The sequence below is a fragment of the Clinocottus analis genome, unplaced genomic scaffold, assembly GCF_023055335.1.
Source record: "Clinocottus analis isolate CAN_PGR_092001 unplaced genomic scaffold, fCliAna1.0.p SCAF_5, whole genome shotgun sequence".
Classification (NCBI taxonomy): domain Eukaryota; kingdom Metazoa; phylum Chordata; class Actinopteri; order Perciformes; family Cottidae; genus Clinocottus; species Clinocottus analis.
The window spans coordinates 4,078,019-4,096,334 of record NW_027176207.1 but is presented as its reverse complement, the minus strand read 5'-3'; the positions used below and the strand labels follow the sequence as shown (position 1 = coordinate 4,096,334).

General features: G+C 40.9%; 2 protein-coding genes across 3 annotated transcripts; both read right to left on the bottom strand.

The window, feature by feature from the left end:
* Positions 1 to 7,923: 7,923 nt before the first annotated feature.
* Positions 7,924 to 10,950, bottom strand: zgc:153990 (uncharacterized protein LOC768125 homolog). Of its 2 annotated transcripts, none has more exons than XM_068600877.1 (5): positions 10,694 to 10,950; positions 9,738 to 9,944; positions 9,052 to 9,462; positions 8,904 to 8,957; positions 7,924 to 8,815 (listed from the first exon to the last, which is right to left on the bottom strand). In XM_068600877.1, exons 2-5 carry the CDS (start codon positions 9,862 to 9,864, stop codon positions 8,358 to 8,360), a joined length of 1,050 nt encoding a protein of 349 aa, XP_068456978.1. In that variant the 5' UTR covers positions 9,865 to 9,944; positions 10,694 to 10,950; the 3' UTR covers positions 7,924 to 8,357. The 2 variants fall into 2 exon arrangements, with proteins under 2 accessions (XP_068456978.1, XP_068456979.1); XM_068600878.1 differs by lacking the exon at positions 10,694 to 10,950 and adding an exon at positions 10,262 to 10,679.
* Positions 10,951 to 11,195: 245 nt separating this feature from the next.
* capns1a (calpain, small subunit 1 a) lies at positions 11,196 to 18,089 on the bottom strand. Its single transcript, XM_068601120.1, has 11 exons — positions 17,979 to 18,089; positions 16,792 to 16,848; positions 16,665 to 16,701; positions 16,475 to 16,567; positions 15,877 to 15,934; positions 15,636 to 15,700; positions 15,125 to 15,193; positions 14,615 to 14,693; positions 13,963 to 14,079; positions 13,043 to 13,101; positions 11,196 to 12,951 (listed from the first exon to the last, which is right to left on the bottom strand). The coding sequence occupies exons 2-11, from the start codon at positions 16,836 to 16,838 to the stop codon at positions 12,925 to 12,927; spliced, it is 651 nt and encodes a 216-aa protein (XP_068457221.1). The 5' UTR covers positions 16,839 to 16,848; positions 17,979 to 18,089; the 3' UTR covers positions 11,196 to 12,924.
* Between the last annotated feature and the right edge of the window lie 227 nt (positions 18,090 to 18,316).

Here is an 18,316-nt window from a genome sequence, read left to right as displayed (position 1 = left end):
GTCCACAGGATTGTGGTACTTTACCTCGGATTCAAAATGAAATCTCCAGGGAAGAATGGAAGGAAATCTGGGCTGTGAAACAAGATGAAAGTTCCTCTTCTGCTCTATCAAAAAATAAATAAATCACAATCCTGAAGAAAAAAAAGAAAAAATCACAAACCCCCACAGCTGATCAGCTGTTTCATATTGTCATAATGAAAATGTTCTGACCACATAGATAGATAGATAGATAGATAGATAGATAGATAGATAGATAGATAGATAGATAGATAGATAGATAGATAGAAAGATAGATAGATAGATAGATAGATAGATAGATAGATAGATAGATAGATAGATAGATAGATAGATAGATAGATAGATAGATAGATAGATACTTTATTCCTCTCCAGGGGGAATTTGTTTGTGGCAGCAGTAAGCAAAGTTATATAGGAGACTTACAATATTAAGTATGAATAAATATTGAATATATACATTGCAATAAAATAGCAGAGCTTATTCAATTTAAGAAAATACAAAGTGCAAAAATACAAAGTATATATAGGAAGTAAATATAGTGAAATACAAGTATGTACAGTGACTAAGGAAATGATATATGACTAACACCTCTTTGACACCTGTGTCTATATCAACCCTGGTGTGTGTGTGTGTGTGTGTGTGTGTGTGTGTGTGTGTGTGTGTGTGTGTGTGTGTGTGTAGCACATCCTCCCATCCATCACACCACCGTCCGACAGTCATCATCTTGTGTTCTTTGGGGGACGTAAGCGTTCGTCCTCGTGTGTCCATGCGGCGGCGGAGGAGGCCGGTGTCTTTGTGTCAGGGCAGCAGATGGACAGTGTGCGGCGCTCCCCGTTCTGTTGTCATCTGTATTACTGGCAGGAGTGTGACACGAGTGTGCCACGGGGCATGGGAACCAAAGAGGAGTCATGTCAGACACCCCCCGCCCCACCCGGCCGACCTCCACGAGTTTGAGTGGCCGGCATCTGCTTCGTCCACGGCACACAGCAGCTTGGAGATCCCTCTCCCTGAGGACTCTTGAAGAGAGGGGGGTATAGCTGCTGCACATCTGACCCCCGCAGGCTCTCGGGGGAGAAGTCGACCTGTTGTGGCCGCTCCTGCAGCCCCAGCCTGCTGTCTGCCTGCGGGACAATAGGAGGTGCGCACACAGTCTAAAATGTATATGCATGTCATTGGGCTGATTGTTTGATCTCATTAAGATGCTGGATGCTGCAGAGACGTCGGGTACCGAGACATGCACACATCCCCCATTCGGCTAATTTATGGTTGATTCAGAGGGGCGGGAGGCTTCTGGAGGTGCATTAGTAGGCAAATCACTGGCTGGCCGGGACAAGGATGGACAATATTGTACTGTATCTCCTGAGTCAGTCTACTCTTCCTTTAGCCTCACGCCCACACACACACACACACACACACACACACACACACACACACACACACACACACACACACACACACACACACACGCTTTACTTCCTCTTTAAGGCTCATGATTAGACTTCTGAAGATTAGTTAAGCCAAGTGGAAATATTTACAGGGAGCATTTAGACACTAATCTAGACCACCGTGCATTACAGAGAGACTTTAAAATTTAGAAATACATATTAGATATACAATATTCTGCACTAACACCTGTAACCAATTAGATCCTTTCTAAATGAGCAGTGTAGGGCAGTTAAAAAGTGTGTTAGAGGACTGTAATTACATTTGTATTGTATTTATTAACATTGTAATACTGTAAAATGTTCATTTCATCTCCCGTTAATTAACGTAATTGTGTCTGATAGTATGATAAGTATTGAGAATATATATATTTGTGTTCATAGTCTTTATTCACAGCACGCTATAAATATAAAAAAAAAAATCTTGTTTGAACTCATGTGAGAGCTGTTTATGTGATGCAAATACATCATTTTTGGAAGAGTTGATATAGTTTTGAATCAACAATTGTTTGCCTTTAAAAACATACAATTGTTTATGTGTACGTCTTTAATTCAATTCAATTCAGTTTAATTTATAGAACCCAAATCACAAAGGACAAATTAGCCTCAGAGGGCTTTAAAATCTGTACACATAGACATCCTCTGTCCCGGGACCTCACATCAGTTCAGGAAGAGAGAGAAAAAGAGGGAGAAACCTTCAGGAGAGCAACAGAGGAGGATCCCTCTCCCCGGGTGGACAGAAGCTGTAGATGTCATGTGACCAGAATTAACAACCTAACAGAGTTACAGCAGATTCCATGAATTACAGAAACTATTCATGTCATGAGATTAGTAGGATGATGAAGAAGTTATGAATACCGATAATAGCAGCAACATTGGATGTATTAGAATAATAAGGATAATAAAAGCAGTAATTATATTGGCAATACTAATAATAATAAAAATAGCAGTAACTGAGGGGCAGGAACATGGTCCAGATAAAACCACGATCCATGTCAACCTGTGAGGAGAGAAAGCACAAAGACTCTGGGAAAGAAGCAAAGTTAGTTATGTGCAATCATGGTACATTAACAGATGGGAGAGAGAGAGAGAGAGAGAGAGAGAGAGAGAGAGAGAGAGAGAGAGAGAGAGAGAGAGAGAGAGAGAGAGAGAGAGATACTGTAGAGACATGAGTCCTTCATCTGATGCAATTAGACGGTCATTAGTCATGTTCACCATGCTGTCTCTGTGCTGTTTTATATAGTTTAGGCAAAGAAGTTTTTAGCAAAAACTGTTATTTTTTAACATGACATTTCCTTCATTGATCCATTGCAACCTTATCATAATGTGCCATTAATCACCAGTCATGCATCAACTCATACTCACCCATTATCACTATTCCATAAACTTCAAATCAGGGCCTCCTTGCTGCTGGGCAGTGCCTCTCTAACGTTGTTCTGATCTATAATGTCGGTATGTTGGCTACTGGAGACAAAGAGTTGGGCTCAGGTGTCTCCGTCCTGTTTTGGGCCCATTATTCATGAACAGCTTGCAAGCTCGACGTGGTGCGACCGCATCCATCATCCCCTGGGACCAACCGCTAATGTGCTGCTGTGAATCGTCTCATTGTCTCGTTTTTTGGGGCTTGATGGTCCTGTTTCCTGCTGAGCCCCTTAAGGTGCTCTACACGGGACCGGAAGCATTTCTCAACAAAATAAAACGGGTCCTACAGTTCTAACAGTGCTAACAGTGCTAACAGTTCTAACAGTGCTAACAGTTCTAACAATTCTAACAGTGCTAACAGTGCCAACAGTCCTAGTGGTGCTAACAGTCCTAACAGTGCTAACAGTTCTAACAGTGCTAACAGTTCTAACAGTGCTAACAATGCTAACGATGCCAACAGTCCTAATGGTGCTAACAGTCCTAACAGTGCTAACAGTGCCAACAGTCCTAATGGTGCTAACAGTCCTAACAGTGCTAACAGTTCTAACAGTGCTAACAGTTCTAACAGTGCTAACAGTGCTAACGGTGCCAACAGTCCTAATGGTGCTAACAGTCCTAACAGTGCTAACAGTTCTAACAGTGCTAACAGTGCTAACGGTGCCAACAGTCCTAATGGTGCTAACAGTGCTAACAGTTCTAACAGTGCTAACAGTGCTAACATTGCTAACAGTCATATTACTTTCTCTTTGCATAAACATTAGGTGTTTGCTGCTATTGATTGTATAATGACGTTTAAGAAATCAGGTATCATAATAATTTGGGTCATTTGTTTTTTAATTCCCATAGTTATAACGTATTGTGTTATTTTTCTTATAATGTATTATTATCCCTGTTATAATTCAGTATAATGTGATAATAACTTAGTTGTTGTTTGCTAAAGGAGTTGTTTTGTGTGTTGTTCATGCATGTATTTATTTAAAGCCAACAATGACCACTTAGAGTAATATTAATTAAATAGAGCCCTGCAGGTTTGATGTATTCTTTGTAGATTAACCAAGTTCCCGTCACACTGGTTCTCTTTCTTTTTTAAGACACATGAAAGCTTCAAAACTCACCAGAGAGGGATTTACTGACATATTTTATATTGTGGGACAAAACCTTTAAATCTCTTCAGCAACCAGACATTTCCACCTAGAATAGTTTTTTTTACCACATTAACAATGTATCTTCATTTAAAAATGTAAAATTAGTACTTTTCTTTGAAAAATAAGGACATTTCTAAGTGAGCTCAAACTTTCTTTTGAACCATAGTATGTATAAAAATGTATATATATATACACACATATCAAAATATCAAAATAAAAACCTATTAAATCCCAGAGACAACAAAATATATATTAAAAAAATAGATATATTATATTATAGATATAATATTATATAGATACTTTATTAATCCCCAAAGGGAAATTGGTTTTGTTTTTTATAGCAAAAGGTTTTTTTTCTTCTTTTTTTCGAATTGTTGACTTCCAACTACGGGTTTCGTAGTCATAATCATGGGTCACTAAACCAGTGGGAGGAAACCAGGTAACACTCATCTAACATGAGGAGATCCACACACTGCGAGGTATTCGGACTTGAACCCAGGACTTATGTGTGACAAATGTTAGCAGCTCAGAGGCAGTAGCTTAAACCCCTACACCATAATGTTAGCCAACATTCAATATATAAAAAAACAACAGCATGCATGTCCCCATTACCCAACTGCACAGCCTCTAGTAAGTATGCCCAACTAATCCCAATATACACCAGGCATGTTTTACACAACCACAGACCTTAAATCAAACCTTATATCTCACCAACAACACATTGGAAAAAACAAAAGTACTGACTCGTGTCTTGGTGTAGAACTCATCCTTGCAGAGCTTCATTATATTGCATTATACCAGGGATTATGCTATGTTATTAAAAAGATTATATGCATTAGACCTATGAATTATAGTACACTATGAGGCTTCGAAGAAGAAAGGCCAAAGAGAAACCAGCAATTACTAATTATGAAACGTAACCTTACAAGTTGTTAAATGCCTTATAATGTGTTACCATTAACGCATTATGACATTTGTCTTAGTACTTATTATGTGTTGCAGTGCTATAAACAGGTTCTAACAATATAACAATGTTTATAATGCATCATAGACATGGGCGTTACCAAAAACATGTGATATGAAAGTCCTCTAATATACAATCTGATGATTGCCTCAACATATGGGCCTGACAAATGTGATCACGTCGTAACTCCACCCCGAGTCAACAGATACGACGAGGAAAACGAAGCACAACTGTTTGCCTCAGCAGCAGATGTATAATTACTCTTTTGTCGCGGCACAAAAGGAGGCATCACATTTATTCAATCCCGTCCAGGCTGAGCGGCCTTTCCTCCAGCCCTTCCTACCTTTGGCTCCGCGGGCCCAGACTCGGTCCTCTGCTGGCAGATGGCAGATGAAAGAGGGAGCTGGGAGGAACGAGGGAATGAGAACAGGTGGGGGGGAAAACTGAAGAAAAGGAAAAGGGCACAGGGGTCAACTGGGCCAATAGAAAGGGGGAGGGAACTTACATATAGACTTGCAGAGGGACAGATCGATGGAGAGATTTATTTTCCCCCCTTTACATTGTGGCTCTCTAAGTCCAGGCCTCTTATGGCCAGATGTCCAGCAACTCTGTAGAAACGTGAACAAATGTCTACAGGATACCGCTGGGAGAAAGATGAAGAATAGAGCAACATATAACGGCTCTACTGGCGTCAAACTCCTCTCTTATATGCAGTTTGTTTATATGTCATGAAACTAGTTACATTACATTACATTTAGATAACAATTTCATCCAAAGCGAGTAAAGGTAAGTTCTAACTCACTGTATATATTCACTTTGGATAAGCCGATTGTTGATCCCTAACATCATGCAGCATGAGATTCACTCACATAAACTGTTGTGGGAAAGTATACAGAGAAATGCAGCTATGCAGGAATTCAATATCTGAATTTAATCAAGCACAGATTTAGTGTAAATATTCCCTTTCTAAGTAAAAGAGAGCGTATTTTATTCTAAAGAAAGGAGACGGGGCAGAATACAGTTTTATGGTACTCAAAGTGAATAATGCCCTTTCAGAGAGGCTTAAGTCTCAGGTTTAAGGGCTCCGTAAAGAACTGAAGGTAAAAGACCGGAGCACAATGTGAATACAGCTGCCTATTCAAGCCCCCCCCCCCCCAAGCTAGACACTAATGCTGCCCCCCGGCCTTCCAACTATATGGAAGGGAAGCCCCCAGCGGACTGCTGAACCCCTGCTGCATCCCTCCTCCTCCTCCCCCTCTTCCTCCTCCTCCTCCTCCTCCTCTCTGCTGCGGCACGCAGGGCCGCCCCCCGGCAGCTGTTTAGCCAACTGAGAGCAGAAGGGGCTGCAGAGGGGAACAATGCAGTGTGACTTAACTCTCCCTCTTTATGCGTGTGTGTGTGTGTGTGTGTGTGTGTGTGTGTGTGTGTGTGTGTGTGTGTGTGTGTGTGCATGCGTTCGCGTCTGTGTTTTTCATGTGTAATTAAGAATGGAAGAATGGAGCAAATCAGGCAACCCCTCCCTCACCCCCCCTCCTAAAATCTAATAACATCCTTGCAGATGCATCTTTATGATAAAAGGTGGAAACGTTCAAGTGTTCATCTCAAGCTTTAGCTTGGTCTAACAAACTTTGTAAATGGAAAGAAGTATTTTAAGGCTCGCATTTTAGGATGCACACATTTAAAAAAAAAAAACGGGAAATCCCTCTGTTGGAAAGATGCATTTGACAGTATCGCTCTACGTTAATGAGACGGTTTCATTGCTGTGGAGATTACCTAATGCCACAAGGAGTGCAGTGCGTTAGGCAATAAAGCTACTAACATAGGAAACTAAACACAAGTGTTAGTTTTAGCTTTATTCCGGTGTCTAATTGAACTACAACCAGCTCAGATTTTATATTTTTGATATCATTTGTCTTAAATACCTCTCTCGTGTCATTTTTAGCGATAGATCATTTTAATTAGTGCCCTGCACTGTACTGTATTTCCCCCATTTCGTCGCGGTTGGCTCTTTCTCACGTCTCCTGTTGGGGCCCGTCGTCTGCCAGAGGCTGCAGCTCTGAGCACAGGTTCCGGCAGGATTTGTGACACTGACTCACGGAACTTGAAAAACTATTTCAATTGTACATAGCCATGTGCATTGTACACTGTTAAGAAGAGGCAACAATGGACACGGCTTCATCACATGTCTCAGCAGCAGTCTGGCCTCTGACTGGGCTGCAGAGCCCCCTACTGTAACTTCTGTGAAGCTGCGGCACTGGCTGGACATCTGTGGCTGTTGGGCCTTTGTCTCCATCTGACCACAGAGTCAAGATGTGTCTCAGTAAAGCACAACAAAGATTCATACTTTACACTTCCTAAAAGACTACGCTCAAAGGATACAGCTACAGTCTTTGTTCATATTGTAAATATCCCACCTACTTCTTTAAAATAGATGACACAAATAGTTTCATTTGAAAAGGTTAAACTCAGCTGGGTACTGGAGGTTATTCAAACCGAGGGCAATGTGTGTGTTAGGGACTATTTTCAGCGGCGGATTACTACACAGAGGGGGCCGGTGCCTACGATATACAATGCCAAACAACTGACGCCACATTTACAGGTTTTAGAGCAAAGTCTGAGCACAAACCTCCGAACCAATGAGGATCCTGAGTGTTGTTGAAAACATTTGAACCATTACTGCTGTTTTAGGGTTTCTAACATTCTATTCGAAAATTCGAAGAATATTTAAAATTGTTAAGCTCCGTAAACAATACAAAATACGGACTTTAAGACGATAAAACACCAGACAGGGAAGATCCAGATGGATTAAATAGAGTGGACGGGACACCTTATTCAGTGGCTGGCGCACTTCACTGCAAGTAAAATTACGCTTGTTCTGTTTAAATACATGAGGGATTTATTCATATTTAAAAGAAATTATTAAAACGTTCCTATTCAAGTGTTCATGTTTGCATTGTACAAATAAAAAAAAAAAAATCAGACAGACAACCACAACTTATTCAGTTACAGGTATTTTCAAAAATATCTAACACACCTTGTTTAGCACTCAGACATATAGACCATATAATGGCCAGGTGCAGAAATCCACTCACCATTACAGTACTTGTGATAATCTCCAGACACTAATGCAACTAGAACTTAGACCAGGACAAATGAATGGATTTGTCCAGACTCTTTCTAAATCAAAGATTCATTCTTTGCACGTCAACATTAAAAGAATGGAAAAGACTATTAATGTAGGGTATGGGTTGTAAAAAAAAAAAAAAAACAACGCTTACACAGCGTGATAGGAGACTCACTTTCAGTAGCAAAAAATAAAGTCAGTGGTGCAACTGGGCGTCTGCCCACTATAACGCCGGCCGCCCACTATAACGCTGGCCGCCCGTTCAGTTTGTCGTGCATGAGCGAGATGGCTCCGCCTGTGAAGTCTCTGAGAACCTGCACCGTCTCCCGCTGGAGCTGCAGCGACTCACGCACAAACTCCTGCTGGGTCTCCGCCAGCTGCTGCACCGACTCGGACAGAAGCTCCAGGGAGCGCGAGACCGTTTCCAGCAGGATGTTGGTGGCGTGCTGCTCTTGAAGGCTCAGCGATGCGCTGTGCAGGATGCTGTCCCTCGTGCTCTGTGAGCGCTGACCGGACGTTGGAAGCGAGGCCGTCGCCGGTGGCACCGGCGCGGACCACAGAGCGGACGGCGTCTGTGGCAGTCCTTGTTTCTGGAGGCCGTTGTTTGCTTGGTGATCCTCTGTTGGTTTTGCAGCCTGGGTGGAAGGAGGCGCCTCATCCCTTTGGTCATCGTCCGAGTCGCCAAATGCAGCTTCAGCATCTTGAGTCAAAGAAAAAAAAAATGCTCGTGAATGTTTTCTTATTGCTCAAACATGTTGCGAACATTCTTCTAAATCTTGACAACTCACCTTCTGTTGCAGGTACCTCATACTGCACATCAAAGGCTGATTGTAAAGTGTCCCCTGCAACATTCAAAGCATTTTAAATGGTTTGTGTGTGTGTGATACATAGAAATTTGAGCTTCACTAATGGGATCAAGACGTTTAGGGCACTCACTCGTGCTGTAGGAGGTCGCTGGGGGCACGTCCAACGCGCCATTTGGAGAACTCTGCATTCCAATCATATCCTCCTCATCCATTTCTTCCTCCTCATCTGGCACATAGTCATCATCTCCCAAGGGACCAAAGTCAGCCGAGCTCTGATCTTCCCTGTCCATCTCCAGGATCTGCAGCACTATTTTCTCAGTCTGATTAAGGTCTCGGGAGAGACGAGAGTTGAGGCCCCTGTTGGGCACCGTCCCCGACCGCATGGCAGCCACTTTCCGCTTAGTGTCACACTTCAGGTCTGACCATTTCTTGATGACCTCGATGACCTCCCGTTGGCACTCCCCGATTTCATTGACACGTGCGGTGATCTCTGCCCACGTTCGCTTCTTCACGTCTGTTTGCACACCACGATTGAATTTGCCTTGGGGAGGTAAGGAGAGAGAGAAAATGTCCTTAACCACATCCTTTCCAATGCCTTTAGTCAGTGATCAGGTCACATTCAACATTGTATAATATTCACAGATTTAATGTAATGCCTATTATGCCTGTGAATCACCAAACCCCTTGTACTTCGTCTGCTTAGCTTTATTCATTTCATATTTTTTATCACCCACTTCCTGGGTACCCAGACACAAATTCTGAAGTGTATTCATATAAACTCTGATTGGGATCAGCAAAAACTTAAAAATCACATACCCACAACAACCATCCGATGCTTCCTCACTTCGTCCAACAGGATGTGGACTTCACTGAAAGAGAAGCGAGCTTTTCTTTTCTTGAAGCGGATAATACTTTCCTGGTTGGAGTACACTGGCGAAGACATCCTCCTTCCGCGGTGTTTGTCCAGCTATTTGGTAGTTTCTGCTGAGCTTCAGCTTCAGCTGTCTGTCATGCGGTGGTGTGCTAACAACAAAGTCAAAAGAGCACGTTGATGAATCTAATCACGTGGATCACTTCTGTATCAATTCATGAACTCGAGCTCACAAATCACATTTGAGACCGAGAATAAAGTCTCCGCACAAAAGGTTGACTTTACATATGATAAGGGAAGTAATGTGAGTATTAACGTTCGTTCAGGCTCAACAGCTGGGCAATGACCGTGCGGTGCGGGAATAACGACACCGGTTGGTTAAATATGACCGCTGAATAAATAATGAATTAATATGGTCAACATTTTAACTGTAACGTAGTTACATGCACAGGTCTAGCGGTTTTCATACCGTGAATCGGGGGAATGGAGCAGGTTTATCGTGATGAAAACATGTCAGTGCTAGTTGTGAGAGTGAATGGACAATGGACGATGCTACAGTCGCTTTACGCACGCGACAGCCTGGTTAGCTAACTAGCTAGCTAAAGCTATATGTAGCGCCCACTCGTAGTTTTTCGTTAACGACACCGTGATACCCAAACTGCCCCGATATGTTTACGCTTAATAATCTCTTTAATGTCCCTCATTTGGTGGAACATGCATTTCGTCCACTAGCGTTGGTCTAATGCTACACAACAGCACACACTCGGCTAGCTCTCTTTGCAGCAAGACGTCAGCTAACGCAACGTTAATCAAAAACGGCTAATGAAGCACTTGGTTCACGTAACCTTGCCTCATGAGGGATACCATAACGACAAAAAAGTTAATGAGATGTTGAACATACCCCCAAGTCTAAGAAGTTGGGATTTGGTCCAGAAACGTAATGATAAACTTCCTTAAGGACAATATAGCCACTGTCAAGCTAGCCAGTGCGAAGCTAACGCTACACAAAAGATGTCCGGTAACGTTCGTAAGCGAGAGTTGGCTCGCTGAGTCGGAGCAGCCGGCTGAATGATTATTGACGGACGTACTGATTTTAGTATAGCTATAGTACAGGAGTTAAGTATTGCTTTCACGTTCAACGTTAAACGACAACGAAGATCCATCTTGTGATTTCGCTAATTACATTACTTCGTTTTATTTCTTACACTTTCCCTGTTGTAACACGGTGCTTTTATTTTGAAAAGCATGCATATTCCCTAGTGTCGTAGACTAACTTGACTTGTTTCAACAATCAGCGCGCGCACAGACACACAGACACACACACAGACACACACACACACACAGCTCAGTAACAGCATAGTGCATCATAGTGTTCGTAGTGCATCAAAAATGAGATTGACACATATAATATACCCTTTTTATTCCAAATATGGCACAGGTATTTATTTCACCCAGCATTTTTTTCAGTAACAGTTTAATGGCTGTGGCTATAACTACATGGTTAAGAACACTTAATTGTATGCTGTCTCTACTATTGGCTGCATGCATTAGTGGCATACACACGTTATATATTATCAATTTACACATTGTGCTGGAGTTATCCGGTGCAGGCATTTTGAACAAGTACACAGCAATAAGTAAAGTGGTTGGTGAGCTGAAAGATAAGAGGGTGCTATGCTCAAATTGCATTACCTGCATTGAAATGGCAACATATTAGCATGCCCAAACAAGTCAATGCCTCTTCGGATGTTAATGTATATCAGTAGGAGAAAGCATTGGCATTCCTTACTTCTATGCATATACAGTGCAACTCTGATACAACTATAATCTGCTTGCAATAGGCTGTGGTGCGAGTGTACCATAATTTACACATCTAACTTAATATTCTTTAAGTAATAAAAAAAAAGGCAAGCTGTCCCACATTGTTGTTTGAGTGAAGAAGAATCTCCAGTCAGTGAGGCGTAGGGCTGGTTTCACAAAGATTATAAATAGGAATGTGGTCTAACAAATAGAACACCAATGCAAGACAGCAGAAGAGGTGGAGAATGTCGAGTCAGACGGAACAAATAGTAAAACTTTAGCTACAAGTGTAACATTATAAAGATGAAAGTCGTGGTCCACGCATACCCGTTTCCCTAAACCTACCCACATTTAGACCTCTTCTTTGGGATACACAGGTGTGTGCACACACTGACTGACTGGAGTTATTCTCTGAATTTGAAAACATGCAGCATGCAACGGCAAGGACTGATTTGCTGTTTGGTTACATTAACGCTCTCTTTAAGGCCCTTGCACAATCTCCCAGGTTTTTCCAGTTAGTCACTCTGCTCAGGTTGAAATTGGGTGGAGTTTTTCTGAGACTTCACTTAAACTATGTGTGCCAATGAGAACGTTAAAGGTGTAACGCAAAACAATAAATAACAGCAGATGCGACGATGTCGATCAATCATCTCTACAAGCCCACATACTTCTAAGACGGCTATATATTTAGGCAAAAGCATTGTCAAGAACTGTGCACGCATCCAAACGACAAACAGAAACATGGTTAACCAAGCTACAGCTTTACATTGTTTACTTCTGTTCACTCCAGCAGAAAAATGTATTTTTTTTGTCCAACGTCTGCATTTTGGCGGTAAAACGGTATCAGAGCAAAAACTATGATTGGCCTACCGCCACAGATCCCTCTTGACATATAATCTTTGTGAGACCAGCCGCATACAAACATGAAGCTTCCTGCTTTTTCACATTACATTTGTACAAATTTCACTGCCTATAAAACATCTCGATATTGGCCTGCCTCTCGGGGCACGGAAAAGGTCAAAAGCAAATGCCAAAAGAGCGGACCAAAATGACACCAGTTCAGCATCCGGTCGTCTTTATGAACCTGATGGGGACCTTTGTGGGTGCAGGTTTGTGCTTTTCTGGGTTGTCAATACAGTAATTCCTGTCTCATAAGTATAATGGAACGACAAACAATCCCACTACGCCTGCATTGATTTAAATTGGAAAAAAAAGAAACCTGCACACACAAGGGATTTGCTGAATAACAGGGAGTTTGTAGGGGTGGTTGAGAAAATATGCTGTGCTAACAAACAAAGTGGTTCCAAGCAAAAGGGACGACGTCATCTGGACTCAAGAGTACATGGTCAGCTGAAGCCACTGAAAAGACACAAGAGCAGAGAGGGTGACTATAGAACTCTGAATTCCAGTCAAACCCCACTGAGATTTCAAAGAGCTGAGATCTGCTTACCTCCTGAACGTTGACTTTGATAGTCCCGTTGTTATCCTTATCCAGGGTTTTGAAGGCACCTGAATCAGAACAGACTTCATCATCAACCAACACCTCCCCCTTCTACAGAAAGAACAACTGACAAATCGGACACTACAATATAACTTTCAGGATTCGCAATATTATTTTTCTATTTTAGTTTTGGTTAGGCACTGGTGAAAGCGTCACTTCTTATACGCTATAGAATTTATTTATTCACCAAACTGCTGCTAAAACTAGCGCTGGTAGCGGCCGTCATTCAGATGCTGTCATTTGACTACGGATAATATTATGAACACACGCACGATGGAGTTTTGATGTTCTGACGCATTTGTTGAATTTACACAACAAGTATAAAGCAGAACTAGTGGTTATTTCCATGCTGGATGGCAAAAATGGTGTCTGTTTTCATGGCGATAAGCCAGTTTTTGGAGGAGTCGGTGAAATTCACTGAGCTGTGTGCGGCTGCAGATGATGTTATGAACTCAAACACGAGGGCGTTTGATGTTTTGACGTTTTTGGGACTTCCACAACAAGTGGAACGCAGAAAGTGGTTAGTTCTTTCATGGTCGATAGCAGAAACGATAGCTCTTTTCACGGAGATAAGCAACGCCCCCTTTGACGAGGCGCAAAAATTCATGTGAACGCAGCATTACTTTTATTGCTACTGTATATTATACTGTCGGTATTATTTATTTTACAATTCATAATTGTTATTCTAGTCATGTATATGTTTGGTATTCTATTGTTTTTTGCTATTCTGTTGTAATCTTTGATAAAACTTCCTCCGGGATCAATAAAGTTCTATCTTATGTTATCTTCAGCCTTAATCATTCATCTCACACAGCTGCTAAACCATCACACTGAACCCATTTATTTCGGCACTGGTCTTTCAGACTCACGGCACATGGCGTCCAGCCTCACAAGGCAGCCAATGTAGTTGTCAAAATCCATGTTGCCGCTTTCGTCGCTGTATCTGCGGATTATCATGTCGAACAGCTGGTCATTGAGTGGGAAGCCTGGGGAAGAGATAGGCAGATGATGAGAACACAAATATATACAAAACACCGGTGTGATATTCAAACCATTAACTGCAGCTCAAAGACGTGAGGCGTTCAACAGAGTTCAGAAAAGGTTGACTGTCTGCTCTCTTGTTTCTATGCAGGTTTCTGTCTTATGAAACCACTTTACAAAAACGCATTCTTTTCTGGTTAAACATGCACAGCCACATGACTGTCAAACTGTTAATCAGAAGCATCATTGGAAGTCCTGCTGGACTCATCGCGTTACCTGTGGTTTTTACAGGTTTTTGCATAACTAAAACACACTTTCTGAATACTCATACACATCAGGCAATGACTAACTGATGATGACGTGTGAAGATATTTGCAAAAAGTGTATATTAGAATTTTTTTTAAATTGTAAAGCAGACAATGTGCTCATTGTTCATAGCTACTACTTGCATTAATAAAGTTACATTTTGACTGCATCATTCCAGCAGCTCTGCAAACATTTAAACAATAGGTGAAATACAAAAAAGAATTAAGAACTCACCAGCGGCTCTGAACGCATTGGGCAACTCATCTGCACCGATGACACCGGAGCCATCTGCGTCATAGCTTTTGTACACTCCCTAAACAATAACCAGAAAAGTACTTAAAGCATTAAGACAATTCCTTAGAAGATGATTCACAACCTAGAAAAAAGAATAAACACTTTTCTTTCTAACAACCTGTCAATATGGGTGTGTCAACCATTTGAGAAATGCCATTAAAGAATTCCTTTAGAAAGGAATATTATTTTATTGATTTTAGAATGAAAAAATAGTGAGGGAATGTCTGGTAGCATTAATTGAACAAGCACCAACACCGTGTCTCACGTCACAGATAAAACTGGCTATTACTTTGATAAATTCAATAGGAAATTAAAGAATGTATTCCACATTAATAGTGTGCCCTTCATAAACACAGTATATGGATGTATGCATATGTAAAAAATGGAAGTTAATCAAATAATAAGTGTGGCACACTGTACATTCAGATGAAATGGGCCCGCTGTACTCACCTGCCATTTCTTTATATTGTTCCAGAGCTGTTTGAATTCATGAAAGCCGAGTCTCCCAGTGCTGTCACTCTGTCACAGCGTTCAGGAGAACAGACAACAACGTTGTTTTCTTTTTTAGCTCCATCTTAAACAAACAGTTGCATTACCTGTGGACACGCTGTATTTGCCCAAGGCGTGAATTTACAAGACTTCCTCATTCTTGTTGGTAAAGAATTCACAGTAGTGAATTAGTGTCAACTGTTGTTTTCATTTTAACCCCCAAACATCCAATACAGCGGGACAAAAGGGGAACAGGCGCGACCCGATTGTGGAAATCTATCCAGATGTCCACATTGTGGCAGTAATAGTCCACTGTGTTTCAACGAGCTGTGGGTGTGATGGAGTGTGGTGAGCAAACACATCTCTTTATAGTCAGTTGAGTGTGTGTGTATTTTTTACTGTGCCGGTTGGCTTCATATCACCGCCGCCAAGATCATACAACACATAAAGCCACGACTGATAGAAAGGATACATCCATGACTGCAACCATGCTCCTACAAGACTCGATGCTGAAACCATCCGTCTTCAGGTCTCCATCTGAAATGCAACAAACCATGTTATGTTGTACATCTCTTTTCAAAGGACACATACAAATGGGTATACATACTATACAATATTTTTTGTAAAGTACATTTTCGTGTTGTATATTTATCAAGTCCCCCCCGCCCCGGTGTATAAAGGCATTTAGATTCTCAACATGGTGCACTTCTTACGCTTTGTGATGATTCTGTTGAGGATGTCCATAAGCTCTGCCGGGCTCACTTCCATGTCCTATAGGACAAATATTTTACAGTGTGAACATTACAAAGTTAACAGAAACCTGTACAGATTCTCAACTGTATGGTGGAACAAAATGAATGCTGCTGAAATGTTTTTTGAACAGTTAATTTTCGAGTATTAATGAAGTTGAATATATATATATATATATATATCTATATATAGATATATATCTATATATAGATATATATCTATATATATATATATCTATATATAGATATATATCTATATATCTATATATATATATATATATATATATATATATCTATATATATATATATATATATATATCTATATATATATAGATATCTCTATATATATATATATATATCTATATATATATCTATATATATATAGATATATATATATATCTATATATATATCTATATATATATATATATATATATATATATATATATATATATATATATATATATATATATATATATATATATATATATTCAACTTCATTGTGCGATTACTGCTGAAACCAACAGAGCTTCAAAGAGAGGTAAAGGTAGATATAGCACTCACCTCTCCGGCGAGCTGCTGGAAGACCCTGCGGAACTGTTTCTCCTCGTCACTCTCATGCTGCTCGGCATATACAACTGGCCTGCGTGGTGGAGGCTGCGGGAGAGAGTCACAGTACACAGTAAACATTACAATCCAGAGTTAGGGGAGCGATGGTCAGACGGAGCAGGTAATGTCACGTAAAGTCACTCACAGGGTCAGAAGGCAAAAACTGGTTTGGGTCGATGTTGCTGTAAAGAGAGGGTTAAAAATGCCAAAAGGTTAAGTCTCAAACCACACTTCTTTTTTTACTTTGACAGTTAAAACTTTGCGATTCTCACCTGACAACATCGATGATGCCACCGAGGAATTTCTTGGCAAGAAACATCTTCCTTTAACTGCGAATGCAAAACGTAACAATAATTTAGGGAAACGATTCTGATTCTTGACTTAAGCAGCACGGGTTTAATACATGTAAATCTACATGTCATTAGCAGAATAAAAAAACAATGAGAAATGAATGGCAGCAGTGGTCACGTGTGGTTAGAGTAATACACTTGTGGTATTTTTGTGGTAAAAAGTATTAGTCACTATAGCAATTCACTAGAGCTCGGCTGAATTGCAACGTGCTGCGACTGCTCTTGTCTGGTGCAGTGGAAAGGTCTGCGTCTCAGAAATCCCAAGAAAAATCAGTGTCTGGTAATATATATATATATATATATATATATATATATATATATATATATATATATATATATAGCTATAGCTATGCAAATACTATTAATTAAAAAGAATCATAAAGCAGTAGTAAATGGTTCACACACAAAAACTGAAAAACAAAACAAAAACACGTGGACGAGACTAGGCAATTCAATATGAATTTCACCCACGACAAAAACAACAGCCTGGTTCAGTTTGTTAGCCATGTCTTGTGTTTTTCTCGATCCCACATTCCAATTAGTGGCCACCCCCCCAACTTCAAATCTTTTCCTGTTATGGAAAATAAATGCAATGCCGCACCCAAATTGCGAAAAACAGCTTCACAATTAAAGCTTTTCCTGATCTTGATTAATCGGACATTTTAACATGTCTTCTTTGAACTTTAAAACGCGCATGAGAACGAAACTAAATGTGCCACTTCCGCGTCAACGTGACGTTATTGCTCAGATTGGGTGAGTTAACGTGTTCCACCGTTGCACTGTAACGTAACATTACGCTCGTATAACAGCATTATGTCAGCATTCTGTTGTTTGTCTAATCAATTACGACTGCCTCAGCTCAGTGAAGTGCTGTCGACGCCATACAGCCTCTTTTCTCCACAGGGTGGATTTAAAAAGGAATGTACTGACGGCAGCCTGTAAATATGCGACCGCGAGCTAGCTTAGCTAACGTCAAGCTAACTATCTGTCATGTTCAGCAAAATTTGAAACCACCGTTATTATCAAATATCTGTTCCAATATTGTTATCTTCTTTTCAGGTAAACGACACTTTGGTTACCGAAAATTTGACGTGTGTATGTAACGTTACCGTGAGGCGACAGCGCTCTATCGAGTCGAGCAGAGTACTTGGAGTTGGAGAGTTGCTATAAACTCAGCCTGCAGGATGGTCCGTCAACACGCCCCAACTGGCGCTACAAAGAACAGCTGTGTTGCGAGATGGTTCACCGCAGTCGTTTCCGTCTTCGCTTCGGGTTTCAGACTCGAGATCGATTGGTTCGATTTGATGCGAAACACTTTAATGAGATTTTAAGAGTCGGGCCAAAGCAGACTTGCGCAATTGCTATCGCCGTCTTGCTGCGTGCATTACATGAGTTTCATATAGGCAACACATATTAAATATTACATGTAAGAGGGCTATGGCCTGGA

What these genes read in the sequence shown, in the direction of transcription:
- zgc:153990 (XM_068600877.1), bottom strand. Translation starts at nt 9,864, where the DNA reads ATGTCTTCGCCAGTGTACTCCAACCAGGAAAGTATTATCCGCTTCAAG. An exon ending in GCATCGGATGGTTGTTGTGG is followed by an intron (nt 9,463 to 9,737) that starts GTATGTGATTTT and finishes TACCTCCCCAAG; the next exon opens with GCAAATTCAATCGTGGTGTG. An exon ending in TGAGGTACCTGCAACAGAAG is followed by an intron (nt 8,816 to 8,903) that starts GTGAGTTGTCAA and finishes CTTTGACTCAAG; the next exon opens with ATGCTGAAGCTGCATTTGGC.
- capns1a (XM_068601120.1), bottom strand. Translation starts at nt 16,838, where the DNA reads ATGTTTCTTGCCAAGAAATTCCTCGGTGGCATCATCGATGTTGTCAG. An exon ending in ACAATATAAAGAAATGGCAG is followed by an intron (nt 14,694 to 15,124) that starts GTGAGTACAGCG and finishes GTTATTGTTTAG; the next exon opens with GGAGTGTACAAAAGCTATGA. An exon ending in CAATGCGTTCAGAGCCGCTG is followed by an intron (nt 14,080 to 14,614) that starts GTGAGTTCTTAA and finishes TCTCTTCCCCAG; the next exon opens with GCTTCCCACTCAATGACCAG.